The 18,168-nt window shown below is 44.3% G+C and overlaps 1 protein-coding gene across 8 annotated transcripts in view; it reads left to right on the forward strand.

Annotated features, from left to right (window-relative positions):
• Nucleotides 1-205: 205 nt before the first annotated feature.
• agrn (agrin) overlaps nt 206-18,168 on the forward strand; it is a 279,791-nt gene continuing 261,828 nt past the window's right edge. For all 8 annotated transcript variants that reach the window (XM_036988106.1, XM_036988109.1, XM_036988110.1 and 5 more), the window contains exons 1-2: nt 206-623; nt 1,724-1,985. In XM_036988106.1, coding sequence (XP_036844001.1) covers nt 429-623; nt 1,724-1,985 — 457 coding nt within the window. In that variant the 5' untranslated portion in view covers nt 206-428. The remainder of the gene's footprint in view (nt 624-1,723; nt 1,986-18,168) is intronic.

Consider the following 18,168-nt stretch of genomic DNA (forward strand, 5'->3'; position numbering starts at 1 on the left):
TCAAAGCAAGGTTTTACACTTGTTCAGTGAACGCACCATTTCTCCAAAGGGTGGCGTTTTACACCACTTTCGGCAGCCTTCCTGAAACCGCAGGTCCCTTCACCAGTCGTATCAGCAATTCAGATTGCATGCAAATCCGAAGCGTCATTCAAAAAGAATCGAGTGTGAGGGGGGGGGGGTGAAGTGTAGCGCATTCCTTGAGAGAGAATCCAGCCCTTTTCTTCTCTCCCAGCCGGCTTGCAGCGAGGCAGCTCAGGTCGCGCACGCAGCAGACGCATGAGATTTGTCTGAAATTGAGAGCTTTGTGGTCGGTAGGGAAGTTAGGAGAAGGCTTATTCGCCTAAATAGCGAGTATTGCTGCGAAAACAATTTGTAGCCTACTTTGTGTCGCAGAGAATTGATTTAGTCTGTTACCCGTTTTCGTGACCATGGTTTCACAACGGAGACCAACTCACTTGTACGGGTGGGCATTGATGATAGTCGCCGTTTTCTGTCAACGATGTCACGGAAGTTGTCCGGAGAAAGACTTGGAGAAAAGGGAAGAGGAGGCGAACGTAGTTTTGACTGGTACCGTTGAAGAAATCATGAACATGGACCCAGTGCATAATACATACTCGTGCAAGGTAAGCCTGACTGTCCTGACTTGAGTGGATAGATTTATGTTGAGTGAGGTTGTCTACAAAGTAACGATAGTCTTGTCGAAAACGTTACAAAGTATTCAATGTTTCTGTTTCAGGAAGTAGGATACGTGTAAGCCTAACTCCAAAGTGACACCTGTCAAATCATAGCCTATACATGCCATCCCACTTTTCTTCCAAAGCCAACGGTGGCCATTTGAATCAGTGCATCGGTCTTGGTAGGCCTTCTCATACAGTAGTTGAACAAAAGAAGTAATAACAATCTCAACCTTTTCAACAAAGTGGTAACTATTTATTACATATTTATAGGCTAATAAACCCCATTTGAAACATAAAATACTATATCTGTCTTCCTAAGGGAAGCTCAAGTAAACGATATATATATATATATATATATATATATATATATATATATATTTAAACTATAGTGATGTACATAATTGAGCTATATATAAGGCGTTACATTTGTCGTTCTTCAGAAGCTTGTTTTTAAAATGTATTTACAGGCATGAAGTTGTATTTGACAATTGCCTTGTCATAGAGCAGGACACTAAAGATCCATATCCTATGTAGAGAGATTGGAGTAGATTAGAGGTGTCACGTTTTCAGATCGGAACCACTTTACCACCAAATGAGACCGGCCCAAATGGAAACCTGTCCCATGAATATGACATGTCTTCTGTTGCGAATACGGTTATGGTTTAGCAGATACAGTCCAGGAAAGTATGTATTTATTCAACCATGGTACACTGATGTATACAATTTGTCCCTTTAAAGTTTTATCAAAACAAGTGGTTGGAAGAATAAGTGCTTGCATGCATATAAACATGAAATAACTGGAGTCCTGACTTAAATCTGTTTGTTAAACTACAATTGTTGTAAAATACTTTTGATATATATTTGCTTAAAGGTAGACTGCAAAATTACATCATCATAAGCAACAGGGCAAATTTCCACTTGCATACCTCATATCCTAGTTATGATGATGTCACCTTGCTCAGACTACCTTTAACTTGAGGTTACAGCCTGCATGTGAGGAGCCTCAGTAAAGAGCTAAAGAGTCTTTTTCCATGGCCTTGATAAAGGTGAGGGTATGGCGGTACCTGAAAGGTAAGACCATGGTCAACGGCGAGGTTCTTCTGGACGGCGGCAACAAGGTGATGATCGGCGGCTTCGGGGACCCTGTGATATGCGACAACCAGGTTGCCACTGGCGACACGCGCATTTTCTTTGTCAACCTGGCCCCGGAGTACATGTGGCCAGCACATAAGAACGAGCTGATGCTCAACTCCAGCCTGATGAGGATTACCCTGCGTAACCTGGAGGAGGTGGAGCACTGTGTGGACGGTAAGCTGCCATTGTGTTGTCTCCTCTCTCTTTCTCTCTCTCTCTGTCTGTTTTTCAGTCTCAACAGGACGGTATGGAATAGTCAACCCCCTCTCTGTTTAGGTATCCCATATTAGGGATGCACGGACCGGTTTGGGGTTTTGCTTTACCTTACCTAATGCTATTTCAATGTTTGTTTTTTTAAATGTAATAACTGAGTGTTGAAACTCGAAAAATTATGGCAATCGTCCGTTCTTACCGGCAGTAAGCCTTATATGCATGCAAGAGCCTCAGGTGCACACGTACTTTTGTGCCATGAATTTTGCCTGTGAGGCAGTGCGGGTGCCAAAGGCACCTTAGAAATCAACACAAAGTGCAGCTCGTAAGAACTGTTATTGAATCCATTGAAAATACAGTACATGGTCATAAACCAGGTTTCATTCCAACCTTTTAATGCGAGTAAAGTGCATGCTGGATAAAAAATGTCATGAAAGGCCTGATGGAAATTTTTCGGTAAACTTTCCAAGTATCGATAAAAAAAATATGTTAGACAAGGTGGGATCTTTTTCTGTCGGTAAAATTAATTATGTGGAAAATGCCAGTGGAAAAGCTTTTATGTGCGAATATTGATATAATTACCATCATATTGAATTTAACTTGGAGTCACACGATGACATGTGTGGTTCTCCTACTATGACTCATCGGGAAAGCATGCAGTTTATTAGGCTACAGATTAAATAAATGATGAACTTCACAGGGTGGTGAAAGTGCAAGGTGATGAGGTTGATGCTCCTTTCCAATAAATATTAAGGGTCTTATTCTGGTGACATGATAATCGATGCTTGGCTGTCATTTGACAAGTAAAAATAATCTTGCTTTTTTCCATAATAATAATCTCATCATATCGGCTATATGTGCGCTCTAGCCAACAGCGTGCAGATAACGCTGTTGGCTAGAGTGCACATGCCAATACCAGAGTGTATACACTCGCTATATAATGCAAAACATTTTTGTGAGGAAACTATTTTTAGAATGTAGAATATTGGATTGAAATCTAGCTATAGAGGAGAATCATTATTCTGATGAAGGAAAAGGGACTTTTTCACAAAAATAATGTTTTACACGGTGGAAAGGATAATAAATTAGGATTTTTTGGGGGGGAAGTTTGATTGTTTTATACTAAGGTTGGGCGCAATCCAGATTTTCATATTGTCATACCGTCCTTCATACGTTCCAAGATTTACGGTATTACCAGCTTAGTACACAAGGGGGCGCCAAATAAACTACAAAAAAGGCCATTGGGGGTCTAACAAAATTAGCACAAATAATAGCGAATTTCCATGGCGGTTGCTAGCTAAATATGCTAACGAGCGCAAAGAATGGCAATCCAGCTCATAAAGTTATACATATAGGAGCTACCGAATGCCATTTTTGGTGATTTTGGACATTTAAAAGCGAATGTGAACCAGAGACATTGTGGAAATGAACAAAGTTTTGACACATGCTTTTCTGAAGGAAAAACAGTACTGGCACTGGAGCAGCATGTGTACATGATATGTCTGTGAGGAGTCTGGAGTCGCTAGGGCAATGGGCTTGACTACTCAGAGAAGATGGGAGTGTAGCAGACTGGCCAAGAACGGAGAGGAGAAAACAAGGAATTCAAAAGATAGCAGTGGCAGATGTACAGATAACTCATCCAAAGGGCTTTGACTTCTCAAACATGGCAGAAAGCCAACTCAATATGATGCCCCGTCAGCTTATTAATTCAGCCACTTACTTTGATAACTAGCAAGTTAAGCTTAGTTGTCGCGTTAACGCATAATTCTTAATTTTTCACGCAGGAAAAAAGTTCAAAGACATAAGAAATATCTTGCAGCTTTTTTAAAACGAAGATCCTGAAATGCTTCTTATTGTAATTGTAATTTCAGGCACATTTTGTGGTTCAGTTGCACTTCTCCATTTGGATGAGAATTCATGAACGAGCATTCAACCAGCAGACAATGCTCTGACTGATGTGTAGCTTCTTTTTACCAGTACTTTCCTCGCCTGCCTGCTTTTCTCTGGTAAAATGCAATTTTAACGTTAAGCAAAATATTAGGAATTGTTGCTGGCTACATTCTTTCTGTAAAAAACATTAGAAATACGATGGTCATGTATAATAAATACCTTTATTTTTCTTTGTAAGCTCTTTTACTCGTGTGGCTGTCAGCCAAATAGCGTTGCACTTCTGTTGTCATCTGATGAAGATGTTGACTTTCAATATTTACTGAACAAAAATATAAATGCAACATGTCAAGTGTTCGCCCCATGTTTCATACGCTGAAATAAAAGGTCCCAGATATGTTCCATACGCACAAAAAGCTTATTTTTCTCAAATGTGCACAAATGTGTTTACATCGCTGTTAGTGAGCATTTCTCCTTTGCCAAGATAATCCATCCAACCGATAGGTGTGGCATATCAAGAAGCTGATTAAACAGCATGATCATTACACAGGTGCACCTTGTGCTGGGGACAATAAAAGGCCAATCTAAAATGGGAAGTTTTATCACACAACACAATGCCACAGATGTCTCAAATTCTGAGGGAGTGTGCAATTGGCATGCTGACTGCAGGAATGTCCACCAGAGCGATTGCCTTAGAATTGAATGTTAATTTCTCTACCATAAGCCTCCTCCAACGTTGTTTTTGAGAATTTGGCAGTGCATCCAACCGGCCTCATAACCGCAGAACCTGTGTAATCACGCCTGCCTGGACCTCCATATCCGGCTTCTTCACCTGCACGATCGTCTGAGACCAGATTATTTTAAGGTTAGTCTGACAGAGTAGTACAGGGCAGTCACATTGTAAAGATAGGCATCACACTCCCTGCATCACAAGTAAATGGTATCTGAAATATCATAGCTGTAGGGTTACACCCATGACTGTTTCCCAGCACTCAGACAAATAGGGACACCTGAGTCCTCTAAGCAGGTTAGTTGTCATGGTGAAGCTGCTGCGGCCCTGCTCAGGTTAATCGTCTCTCTCTAGGAGGTGGAGGTGTCCCCTTTGATATACACCTTCAGGGACAGTAACTGACCTCCCTGAGACAACCTTTCCCCGTTGTCAGGGGGACGTTTTATGAAGTCAGAAGTAAGCTCTTAAAGTATTTTTTACACATAACCCAGAGCTTTGAGGTATTTACTGGGGACTGCGTTTCTCACACTCTTTTAGCAGTTGACAGTTATGTTCACACCTCTGTTAATGGCAAAGCCGTGGCACCAAAAAGAAACAGCCTCGCGTTTTCTAATTTTACCTAAACAGAGGCAGGAGCAGGAGGAAGCGGACGTGGAGAAGGAATGAATAGATCAGACTTGTCTGTGCTTGAGAACATGCAATCATAAAAATAGTTTTTTGAGGAGCTTCCTGAGTTTGGGGGAAAAAAAGGAGACAAGTAATCCATTTTAGCCAGCTGCAGCTCTAGATACTGAAAACTTCCCCAGTGCAGTGAGAGTTATTGAGAGCTGTCGCTCCTTTTGGCACTTTTTTTGTGAAGAAACCATTTGTCAGGCACTATAAGAAGACCCATACCCGTGACTAATAAGTCCTAACATCTGCCGTGACTATGCCCGTCTCTGCCCTCTTTGCCAGCAAACAAGGCTTGTTGCTGTTCGGCTTCTGCTGGCGCTTGACGATGTTGGCAGCTGGTCAGAAGTTAGAATCCATGGCCTCCATATACAGGCCTCAAAAACGGCCAAATAATTAGTGATGGCAGGTGATTCCAATGGTCGCAGGTTGTTTGCAGTGTTTGGTAGAGTTTGGCACAAATAACATTTTATCTTTCCCGGCACGACACACTGTACTGCTGACATTTTTTCTTCCCTCTTTTCTTATTTTTCAAATTAGGAAATGCACTTGGTCCTGTTTCGTTTCAATATAACCGTATGAAACTTTTCAAACTGTATTCAATGTGAATTTGCAATGTATTTGTTTCATCGCTGTACAATTATTTCACTCAGTCTTTATAGGACAAGGTTAAAACAAATCTAAGTGTACTGATTTTCAGGGGCATAATAGCGATCCACGTCTCTCTTGAGGTTAGACACAAATCTGTATTTGTTTTTTTTGCGGGCCATATTTCACCCAAGGGATTATTTGGCATTCCTCCATCTGATGAAGAGTGAGCTCTGAGGCTTCAGTCCAGTGCAACATTTTAATTAAGACAGTCAAGTCGGATCACATCCTCTGTGTGCAGCCAACCACCATCCAGGAGACTGGGGATGTTAGCACCTTCAGACAAGACTCTACCTGTCGCTGCGCTCAGTGTACCCTCCACTCCTTTCTCCCCATTCTTGACATATCCACAGCTAGGAGAGACCCAGGAATGCCTGGCGGAGCTAGGCGGGGAGGCACATTGTCAAAAAGTGGAGGAAAAAAAGTCTCTGTGTAAGATGCATGGGAGGGAGGAGGAAGGATAAGTGAGGATGAAAGGGGAAGAGAGAGAGAGAGAGAGAGAGAGAGAGAGACCGTGAGGAAATTCTTTGTTCAGGTGTGGACTTGGAATGCTGGAGATGTGTGTTTTTCTTGGCATCTCACGGTCAGGAAGTGCGACCAATGCTCCGTGGCATAGATAGATGCCTAGAGGCATCGTGTTTCGTCCTATCACTCCCCAGAGCTTTAGTGCGGAGGTACAGGCCACTTCAAAACCTCGCACGGGATCACTTGGGCAATGCTTTAATCTCACTAAGAGCAGCCTTCCCCTCAAAGGAATCTTTACAAGACCTCACTAAACACCCGGCCACAGAGTTTCTAAACCCAGAGGCGCAACATCGCGAGACTTCAGGGAATTCTTGCGAAGCAGACCAAGCAGACCAGGCCGGGGTTTGGGGTTTGAGAAGCCAATGAGAGAAGTGAAACATTCTTCCTTAGTTGTTTATTTTCTTGACTTATAAAGACACAACTTAGATTCGGGGCCAATGTCTTAAGTAGTTCAACATGTTATTACTCCAACCTCATGAAAGTGACAAACAGACACGTTTTCATTTTCGTCCAAAACAACTTTATATCAAAGGTGTGCCTTTGATTTGATGGCCTGCACATCAAACGACCGTTTAGACCTGATGACGTGTTTCTGCGCATGAGCTTAGCTAGCCAACGTCGCCATGACATCGCCTACAAGCGTGATCAGGGATTTCTATTGGAGAAGCAGTTTCTGCCTATCTTCATACTGTGCTGTCTTTGACCCGGCACTCTAAAAACACAGCTCCATATTTGTCGCCGTTCAAAGCTGGCCCGCTCCCAACGTGTTATCTCTGTTCACACGGCTCTCAAAGGCAATTCAGAGACTAAATGAAGACCTGAAAAGGGGCAAATGCACCACTTCTGACTGGGACACACATCCCCTTCACACTGTTGACGTTTACCTTGCAGAAGCGGATAAGCGAAGCCTACATCTTCCTCTCCCTATGTTTGCACCTCGAGCGACAACTATTCAGTGAAATGTTAGCATATTCAATTGTTCCCCGCGCACCGAGTTGTCAGATAGTGTGTCAAAATCAAGCAGAGCCATTTGCATGGCTTTGGAAAAACACAATGAGACTGCTGTCTGAAATTGTATGGAGGGATACAAGATTTAACCGAATGCCTGAGGGCTTCATTTTCTGAGAATTGAGAACATGTGAATTGTTACTGTTTGTTGTCATTTGTTTTTTTCTCTCCCTCTGCTGTGTTACTGACAGAGGGGAGAGAGAGGGATGAGAGAGAGAGAGCGAAACCGTGAGGCGAAAGGACATGGACGGAGGGGAGGGGAGGGAGAGGAAGCCCACTTGATGGAGAGGTGTTGAGCGTACAGGGAGATGCTATCTGTCCCAGTCTGTTTATCAGCTGCTTTTGTTTCAACTTCACTTGATGCCAGTAACGTCATTCCTTCAAGGCTCTGTCAGAGGAGAACAACAAAGGGCTGTTTCTTCTTCTTTTTCTTTCTTTTCTTGTTCCATCCTCTTCTCGCTCTCTCAAGGAGGTGACATGCCAGTCAATGGCCACACGGGTGATGCTGTGATGCTGTTTCTGGTCAGTGTGACGTTCCGTCCACCCGTACTACTATAAGTGCTCTGCTCAGTTAAATATCTGCTAGGCGTCGGCCAGGAATTGTCAGTGGATCCCTAGTTCTCTATGGTCAGTGTGTAGTTGCGTAAAGTTTGTCTGATATGTGTATGGCGTTAAGGGCTGAGCAGTATGGGGTTAGTTTGCTAAGCCTGGAGTGCGATGGGGTTCCTGATTTGCCGGCAGGTGGTCTGAGTTAATGACGGGCCTGCAGACAGTCCTGTGGAATGCTCCTCTGGGTGGGTGGGATGTGGGATGACTGTTTAAGGCTTCTACATCTCATTCTCCCTACCTTCACCCCCCTTAGCATTCCTTCAGCAAGCCCCCCCACTAGATCTGCTAAGGTAATGAATAACTGATATGAAATTGAGGGGTTGAACATCTCTTTGTTTGTTCATTTGGACCTTTACAAGGAGCAAGCATTTGTGATTTTCACATGCAGGGCTCATCTTTACTAAATGAAGTTAAGTTGGATCCCTGTTGAGTGAGTCCCAATTTTAAAGGACAATGCCAGTCCTGTCGCATCTAGTGCCAGATTAGTTTATTTTGAGATGGTCTGGATTATTTTGTCTGTGAGGTCAGTTCTTACCTACGGTTTATCAGTGACTCTCAGGAATGCTTGCCCCATTTCTAATTCAGTGTTAATAGAAAACAAATAGTTAACAATACCAGAGTAGACCACCAATCACCACTTTTCTTCCTTATTCTGCACAGATTAGAAGCCCTGTTTTATGTCATGATAGCTATGTAGGTTTTATCTATGTCCCAAAGAGGAGGCGTAGGGGGCATTTGACAAACCGAAAGAAGTGTGAGAGAGTAGTCCTAGACCCAGACAGTCCCACCCAGAAGACTGAGAGAGCAGTGAGGTCTTGTGGTCTTGTGCCTTTCTTTATCCCAATCTACTGGCCATACAAGCTCCCCTTTGTGTTCAGAGAGTCATGGGAAGTCATGTACCCGAGCAGGGTGACTCGAAGGCTTGGACTTTTCTCAGGATACTTCGATGTCTGTGGGTTTGCGTCCCTGGGTGTGTGCGCCTGTGCGTGTCTGTATGTGCGTATAACAGTGTTGTAGTACTCGAGACCAGACTTTTGTACTTGGTCTTGACTTGGTCTCGGATAGTGAGGTCTCGTCATTTCTTCCCGAGGCCAGCGGAGTACAAAAAGTCAATCATCAGCTTCTATTCAGTCAGCGTATATAAACGTCTCTCCAGCCAAATATATACTCTCCTTTCTTGAAACATTAATATCTAATTAACAGCCTTTATATCTATTATAGACAGGTTAGTACAGTGGTGAACCTATAGGCCTTCAGTGGTGAACCAATAGGCCTTCAGTGGTGAACCTATAGGCCTTCAGTGGTGAACCTATAGGCCTTCAGTGGTGAACCTATAGGCCTTCAGTGGCGAACCAATAGGCCTTCAGTGGTGAACCTATAGGCCTTCAGTGGTGAACCTATAGGTCTTCAGTTTGTGACAGGTTAGTAGAGTGGTGAACCTATAGGTCTTCAGTTTGTGACAGGTTAGTACAGTGGTGAACCTATAAGTCTTCAGTGTGACAGGTCAGTACAGTGGTGAACCTATAGGTCTTCAGTTTGTGACAGGTTAGTACAGTGGTGAACCTATAGGTCTTCAGTTTGTGACAGGTTAGTAGAGTGGTGAACCTATAGGTCTTCAGTTTGTGACAGGTTAGTACAGTGGTGAACCTATAGGTCTTCAGTTTGTGACAGGTTAGTACAGTGGTGAACCTATAAGTCTTCAGTGTGACAGGTCAGTACAGTGGTGAACCTATAGGTCTTCAGTTTGTGACAGGTTAGTACAGTGGTGAACCTATAGGTCTTCAGTGTGTGACAGGTTAGTACAGTGGTGAACCTATAGGTCTTCAGTGTGTGACAGGTTAGTACAGTGGTGAACCTATAGGTCTTCAGTGTGTGACAGGTTAGTACAGTGGTGAACCTATAGGTCTTCAGTGTGTGACAGGTTAGTACAGTGGTGAACCTATAAGTCTTCAGTGTGTGACAGGTTAGTAGAGTGGTGAACCTATAGGTCTTCAGTGTGTGACAGGTTAGTAGAGTGGTGAACCTATAGGTCTTCAGTGTGTGACAGGTTAGTAGAGTGGTGAACCTATAGGTCTTCAGTGTGTGACAGGTTAGTACAGTGGTGAACCTATAGGTCCTCAGTGTGTGACAGGTTAGTAGAGTGGTGAACCTATAGGTCTTCAGTGTGTGACAGGTTAGTACAGTGGTGAACCTATAAGTCTTCAGTGTGTGACAGGTTAGTAGAGTGGTGAACCTATAGGTCTTCAGTGTGACAGGTTAGTAGAGTGGTGAACCTATAGGTCTTCAGTGTGACAGGTTAGTAGAGTGGTGAACCTATAGGTCTTCAGTGTGTGACAGGTTAGTAGAGTGGTGAACCTATAGGTCTTCAGTGTGACAGGTTAGTAGAGTGGTGAACCTATAGGTCTTCAGTGTGACAGGTTAGTAGAGTGGTGAACCTATAGGTCTTCAGTGTGACAGGTTAGTAGAGTGGTGAACCTATAGGTCTTCAGTGTGTGACAGGTTCATGATTCTGAAAGGACGGCAACCGTAATACCAGTGCACTCACGTAGGAGAGTGCACTTTTTGTAAAACACAAAGGGCCAGTTGTTTGGTGTAATGAAGGCTATACGCCGGTTTAAGCCGTATACCCACTTTGTTTTCAGTGGGCACTGCTTATACTCACTTCTTAATCCCTCCTGATGCGTATCAATGTAGTGTAGTGGAGGTATATGGCTCAATTATGTAGAACAATAGAGAAATCATGCTAAGTAGCCTACACAATTGCAAAGCACAGTGAAATATATTCATTTGTGCATCACACACACAGCCTTGTTTCAGTGGAATATCATCTGCAGGCGGCAAGAGTGTGCAGCGCTCAACTGGTGTTAGCATGGTGCAGCTCTCAACTGGTTTTAGCATGGTGCAGCTCTCAACTGGTTTTAGCATGGTGCAGCTCTCAACTGGTTTTAGCATGGTGCAGCTCTCAACTGGTGTTAGCATGGTGCAGCTCTCAACTGGTTTTAGCATGGTGCAGCTCTCAACTGGTTTTAGCATGGGGCAGCTCTCAGCTGGTTTTAGCATGGTGCAGCTCTCAACTGGTTTGAGCATGGTGCAGCTCTCAACTGGTTTTAGCATGGTGCAGCTCTCAACTGGTTTTAGCATGGTGCAGCTCTCAACTGGTTTTAGCATGGTGCAGCTCTCAACTGGTTTTAGCATGGCGCAGCTCTCAACTGGTGTTAGCATGGTGCAGCTCTCAACTGGTTTTAGCATGGTGCAGCTCTCAACTGGTTTTAGCATGGTGCAGCTCTCAACTGGTTTTAGCATGGTGCAGCTCTCAACTGGTGTTAGCATGGTGCAGCTCTCAACTGGTTTTAGCATGGTGCAGCTCTCAACTGGTGTTAGCATGGTGCAGCTCTCAACTGGTGTTAGCATGGTGCAGCTCTCAACTGGTATTAGCATGGTGCAGCTCTCAACTGGTTTTAGCATGGTGCAGCTCTCAACTGGTTTTAGCATGGTGCAGCTCTCAACTGGTTTTAGCATGGTGCAGCTCACAGAAGAATGACATCGGTAGCTGGTAGTGTAGGAAAGACTTTCAACTTATATCTACCAATATCTACCAGTAAATACTAACTATGTTAAAAATAGGTACCAGGTATTGAAAAAGTTTCATCCGAAGTGTTGGTTAGTAGGCTATTTGTGATGCGCAATTGTCATCATGCATCAGGGGCATAGACATGGATGGGCCTGGGTGGACAGAGGCCCACCCACTTGGGAGCCAGGCCTTGACAGGCCCACCAAATCAGATTGATGTGGTGGAAGCATTGTTGTGGATTTACACCATCACATTTCTTCATGTTTTTATATTTATAAAAAGGTGTGATTTTGAGATTGAAAATCTTCACAATTTATTGGAAAACTCCAGTTCCACTCACCAGATGATGATCATTTGAAACTTTTTGTTGAAAGTTAACAGAAGAAGCTAACAAATTAGCAACAACATCCTATTTGATAACACCTGCTGCAACCTCTGCAAACTATCCGACAACAAAAGCTAGCTAGCTAGGTCATGGGAAAACTACTGCTCGCTATTGCGCAGTGACCTTTTGTCCTTCAAGAACGCAGAAGTTTCCATACGTTTTTGTAAAAATGGTCCCACTCATTAAGTCAATGTTCATCATATATGCATAGTCACATTAACCATATATACATGTACATACTACCTCAATCAGCCTGACTAACCGGTGTCTGTATGTAGCCTCGCTACTTTTGTAGCCTCGCTACTGTATAAAGCCTGTCTTTTTACTGTTGTTTTATTTCTTTACCTACCTATTGTTCACCAAATACCTTTTTTGCACTATTGGTTAGAGCCTGTAAGATAGCATTTCACTGTAAGGTCTACTACACCTGTTGTATTCGGCGCACATGACAAATAAACTCTGATTTGATTTGATTGGTTGATTCCACTTTCACTCCAAAATATTGCCCTGATACAGTTGAATGGCAGATGCCTTGATTTAGCTTTTGATGGCCTAGCCAATGGCTGACGTAGCCCTTTCCATTCCAAAAAACTGAAGAGATTAAATCAAAACATAATTGAAAATAATAATATGATAATCATTATTATTATGTTATAATAATTATTTTATAAATCCTTAGCCCTTCTCTGAAGGCGTAGAAGGCCCATTGTGTTAGGTTTAGTAATATTTTACCTCAACAATATTTGACCTCAGTTTTTCACTATTCTGAAAGTCTAAAGAATCCACATGTTGTTTTGAAATATGAACACAGAAATACTGGACATGAGCCTCCCGGGTGGCGCAGTGGTCTAAGGCACTGCATCGCAGTACTAGCTGTGCCACCAGAGACAGTAACTGCTAATGTTGTTTTGAAATATGAACACAGAAATACAAGACAGTAACTACCACATGTTGTTTTGAAATATGAACACAGAAATACTGGACATGAATGAGCCTCCCGGGTGGCGCAGTGGTCTAAGGCACTGCATCGCAGTGCTAGCTGTGCCACCAGAGACTCTGGGTTTGAGCCCAGGCTCTGTCGCAGCCGGCCGCGACCGGGAGGTCCATGGGGCGACGCACAATTGGCCTTGCGTCGTCCGGGTTAGGGAGGGTTTGCCCGGTAGGGATATCCTTGTCTCATTGCGCATTGACTTCTGTGGTGGGCCGGGTGCAGTGCACGCTGACTAGGTCGCTAGATGTACGGTGTTTCCTCCGACACATTGGTGCGGCTGACTTCCGGGTTGGAGGCACGCTGTGTTAAGAAACAGTGCGGCTTGGTTGGGTTGTGTTTCGGAGGACGCATGGCTCTCGACCTTCGTCTCTCCCGAGCCCGTACAGGAGCTGTAGCGATGAGACAAGATAGTAATTACTAACAATTAGATACTATGAAATTGGGGAGAAAAAGGGGGGAAAAAATAAAGAAATACTGGACATGTTGAACTCTTATTATGGTGGTGATTAGACAAAGTTACAATCATGGTGTTGAATTGGACTAGCATCTTTCTGGTCTTGGTTTCGACTCGATCTCGGACCCCTTGTCCCCCTCCGGTCTTGGTCTTGACTCGGCCTTCCTCCCCCCCTCCGGTCTCGGTCTTGACTCGGCCTCACCCCAACCTCCGGTCTTGGTCTTGACTCGGCCTCGCCCCCCCTCCGGTCTTGGTCTTGGCTCGGCCTCGCCCCCCCTCCGGTCTTGACTCGGCCTCGCCCCCCCTCCGGTCTTGGTCTTGACTCGGCCTCGCCCCCCCTCCGGTCTTGGTTTTGACTCGGCCTCGCCCCCCCCTCCGGTCTTGGTCTTGACTCGGCCTCGCCCCCCCTCCGGTCTTGGTCTTGACTCAGCCTCGGCCTCAGCCTCGCCCCCCCCCTCCGGTCTTGGTCTTGACTCGCCTCGATTTGCTCCGGTCTTGGTCATGAATCGGTCTCGCTTTAGTTGGTCTCAAACACAACACTGGCATATAATGTGTGAATGTGTTTTCGCAGTGAAGAGAGTGTGGAGAGGCAGTGAGAAGATAATGAGTATTGGAGGGGCGAGCAACAAATACTGACAAAGGCAGAGAGATCTACCTGTTTGCCAGCTACCCCTAAGTCTCCAGAGTTATTATACTTTTAGATTTTAATAAATAAATTGTGGGAGCGCAGTGCCTGCCAGGAATAGCGATGAAGGGCTACAAATGAAAAATCCATGAAAGACAGGAGGGAGAGTGAACGAGAGGGAGAGAGAGGAGGGGACCACTTCACCTTACCCTGACTCACTGCCCTACCCGTGACTCTGTCTGTTTGGTTAATGATAAGAATCACTGATGGAATTGATGTCTCATAGAGATCCATATACAGTCAGACACCCTAGGTCTGTCACTCTGTTCACTAGCATAGTACAATCAGACACCATAGGCCTGTCACTCTGTTCACTAGCATAGTACAGTCAGACACCATAGGTCTGTCACTCTGTTCACTAGCATAGTACAGTCAGACACCAAAGGTCTGTGACTCTGTTCACTAGCATAGTACAGTCAGACACCATAGGTCTGTCACTCTGTTCACTAGCATAGTACAGTCAGACACCATAGGTCTGTCACTCTGTTCACTAGCATTGTACAGTCAGACACCATAGGTCTGTCACTCTGTTCACTAGCATAGTACAGTCAGACACCATAGGTCTGTCACTCTGTTCACTAGCATAGTACAGTCAGACACCATAGGTCTGTCACTCTGTTCACTAGCATAGTACAGTCAGACACCATAGGTCTGTCACTCTGTTCACTAGCATAGTACAGTCAGACACCATAGGTCTGTCACTCTGTTCACTAGCATAGTACAGTCAGACACCATAGGTCTGTCACTCTGTTCACTAGCATAGTACAGTCAGACACCATAGGTCTGTCACTCTGTTCACTAGCATAGTACAGTCAGACACCATAGGTCTGTCACTCTGTTCACTAGCATAGTACAGTCAGACACCATAGGTCTGTCACTCTGTTCACTAGCATAGTACAGTCAGACACCATAGGTCTGTCACTCTGTTCACTAGCATTGTACAGTCAGACACCATAGGTCTGTCACTCTGTTCACTAGCATATACATTTAGACACAATGCCATATATACTGAACAAAAATATAAACGCAACATGCAACAATTTCAAACATTTTACTGAGTTACAGTTCATAAAAGGAAATCAGTCAATTGAAATAAATTCATTAGGCCCTAATCTATGGATTTCACATGACTGGGGAGCCGGGCCCAGCCAATCAGAATGAGGTTTTCCACACAAAAGGGCTTTATTACAGACAGAAATATTACAGGAGAAATGCTCACTAAATTTGAGATACGTTTTTTCACCTCATAACACATGGGACCAACACTTTACATGTTGCGTTTATATTTTTGGTCAGTGTGTAATCTTAATGTAAAATCTCCAAAAATATACAAATGGTATTTTGTGATGTTGTAGTGGAGTTCCGTGTGGAGACAGTAGACCAAATTTGAGTTGATGCCAAGGCCCTCGTCTAGCATTCAAGTGAGAATGATCTGGTTAGAGGAATGATGAACCTCGCCCCATTTCATATTGTCAGTTGTCATCTCAAGCATTTTATAATAGTTGTAAGCCATAAAGACTGCACTAGCAGTCTTTACCTTTGAATTCTTTACCCTTAGGGCACAATTATGAAACACTCAATAGGGCTCAATGCCACTCATACAACAGTTCATGGAGTGGTCTGGTCTTGAACACCTCCTTGGGCTGTACAGAGAGAGATAACTATTCTGGGAATATGCGTTACTCAGAACTCCATACTGTAGGATTGGCCCTGAACCCCTTTCGCAGGCTGAAGCCCAAACTTGTAGCATTCCTTTAAAGAAATGCAATCCTTTGAAATTGATTTAGATGGTTTACGTTGGTGGACTTAGTTACTCCTGTAACTCCTTCAAGTGTCATTTTATACCTCTTAAAAAAAACAAAAAAAAAAAAATATATATATTATTCACCCAGTACACATATTGCACACAATGGCAGTGTAGAAAAGCACCAAAGGGACATCAGTGCTACTGGCCTTCATCTTCTAAGGTGACCATTGAAACAATAAATAATGAAATGCATGAGCCATCTGCATGTGAGGAAGGTGTACAGTACAGGCCTCTGAGACATGAGCTAATCTAAGTTGTTTGGAAAAGGAAACTCTGACTGACCCAGCAGGCTCCCGGACTTCATATGAACAGTGAACCGGAACCCCCTCCCCCCAGGATCCCAGTCTTACCAGACACAAAGGCCAGAGGGGTAATCACAGCCCCGCCGCGGGACTGTAGTGCGGGATATGGACTTCCTCGGGATCTGAAATCTACCGCGTCATTCCAATTCCGACCTCCTGATTCTACGGCTGGATGCGAGCGTAGCTGCTTATAAGTAGCTGCTTATTGCTGCTTACTGTAAACATGCCGAAGGCACCAGGGTTAAAGGGGAGGCTTACGACGAGCCCTCGAGGGGATTGTAAGACTAATGTCATTTAAGTTTGGGTTAAGGTTAGCTCGACTGTCAGTCTAGGACAGAGTATGGGATATTGGATGATAGGGGAGACTGTTTGCTGATAAAAACCTTGTGCAGTTTTGCCTAAAATGAGCCATTTCTCAGGTTGTCAATCTCTTGTTTCTTATCTTATGTTTATCCAACTGCATTCAAGCAGAGAATTCATCATTCTGAGTTGAAAAATATACAGCTAGAGGCTGGGTCGTGTTGCCCCATGGTCAATATGTCAACCAGGGAATGTGCAATGCATTTTCCCCTCCCTGCTTCCTCTAGCTCATCTGCTAGACTGAATTAAACCTGAGCCACAATGCATGATAATAGAATCACTCGCCTGTATTGAGAAACAGGAAGAACCCAATTACAAGGACAAATCTCCCTTTCCCGATGTGGAGGTGGTCTGACTTGGTGTTGGTCAATATATAAACATTCCCTGCTGGCACCCGTAGTGTAGCAGGGATAGTTAGTTGGTAGCCTTTGGGATGCTACTGTATTCCTAATACAACTGTTCTAGCTTTTCTATGTCCTGGCATCTGCTGCAGTTTCTCTCTTTCTTTGATGTTTGGAATGCACTGTGGCTGGCACTACACGGTAGATGTAGTTGGCTTCAGGAGCAATTGCAATGTATTTAGGCTAGTTACAAACCCTGTTGCTTCTGCTTGTGGGCCCTCTGTCTTATCAATGTGAGTTTCTCCAGACTGCCCTATAGTACTGTATAGAGGCTGTTAGAGGTTCTGGTTTGCTGGTGTAGGGCCCACGTTCGCACACCACACAATGACATGGAGTGATGCACAGGCCTTTCCTTTCCTTTTGCTCCTCCACCATCGCTCACGTCGCTATCACTTCCTGTTCTCCCCCTCTATCCCTCCCTCCATCCTGGAGGGTTGACCTTGATGAGAAAAACATCAAGACCCTCTCTCTTCCCGGTGTCAGGTATTTGGGGCTCCTGCTTTGTGGGAAGGAGGACTCTTTCCTAGCAGTCTCTCTCCATCTGTCCCCCTGCCATCACTCCTCTCTGTATGTCTAACTCGTTGTCGGTCTTTTGAGTTATATTGTATTTATTTTGGTATGTCTGCTTACCTGTACATGTGTCTATCCACCTCTCAGCGCATCCGTCTAGCTCTAGCATCGATCCATTCCTCTCCCCCTTCTCCCATATTTCTCTCCTCGAACCTCTCCACATCCTGTCTGTTTCTGGAGATCTGGGCAGAGGAGGTGACCTCCCTCTGTCTTTTTTCCCACACTCCCACTCCTCTGTGTCTCAGAGTCCATCCAAGGCCCTCTCGGTTCACCTGTAATTAGGCTGGAATCTGGACAGTAAAGCTGCCAGCCACAGCCTAATAACCAGGTGCAGCCTCCAGACCGCCAGACTTGAGCCGTGCAGGTTCAAAAACAAGTGGGATTGACCTACTTTCATATCTCCCTATTCCTGATGTTCTATCTCGAGAAGATGTGTGAGATGCATGTCGTGTAAGTCACAACCCCATCGAGCAAGACTTTGATCGTAAATGGCGATGGAGCTGCCCTGCACTGTGTGTGTGTGTTGGGCAAGCGTACATGTGTAT

This window comes from Oncorhynchus mykiss, chromosome 9, assembly GCF_013265735.2.
Source record: "Oncorhynchus mykiss isolate Arlee chromosome 9, USDA_OmykA_1.1, whole genome shotgun sequence".
NCBI lineage: Eukaryota > Metazoa > Chordata > Actinopteri > Salmoniformes > Salmonidae > Oncorhynchus > Oncorhynchus mykiss.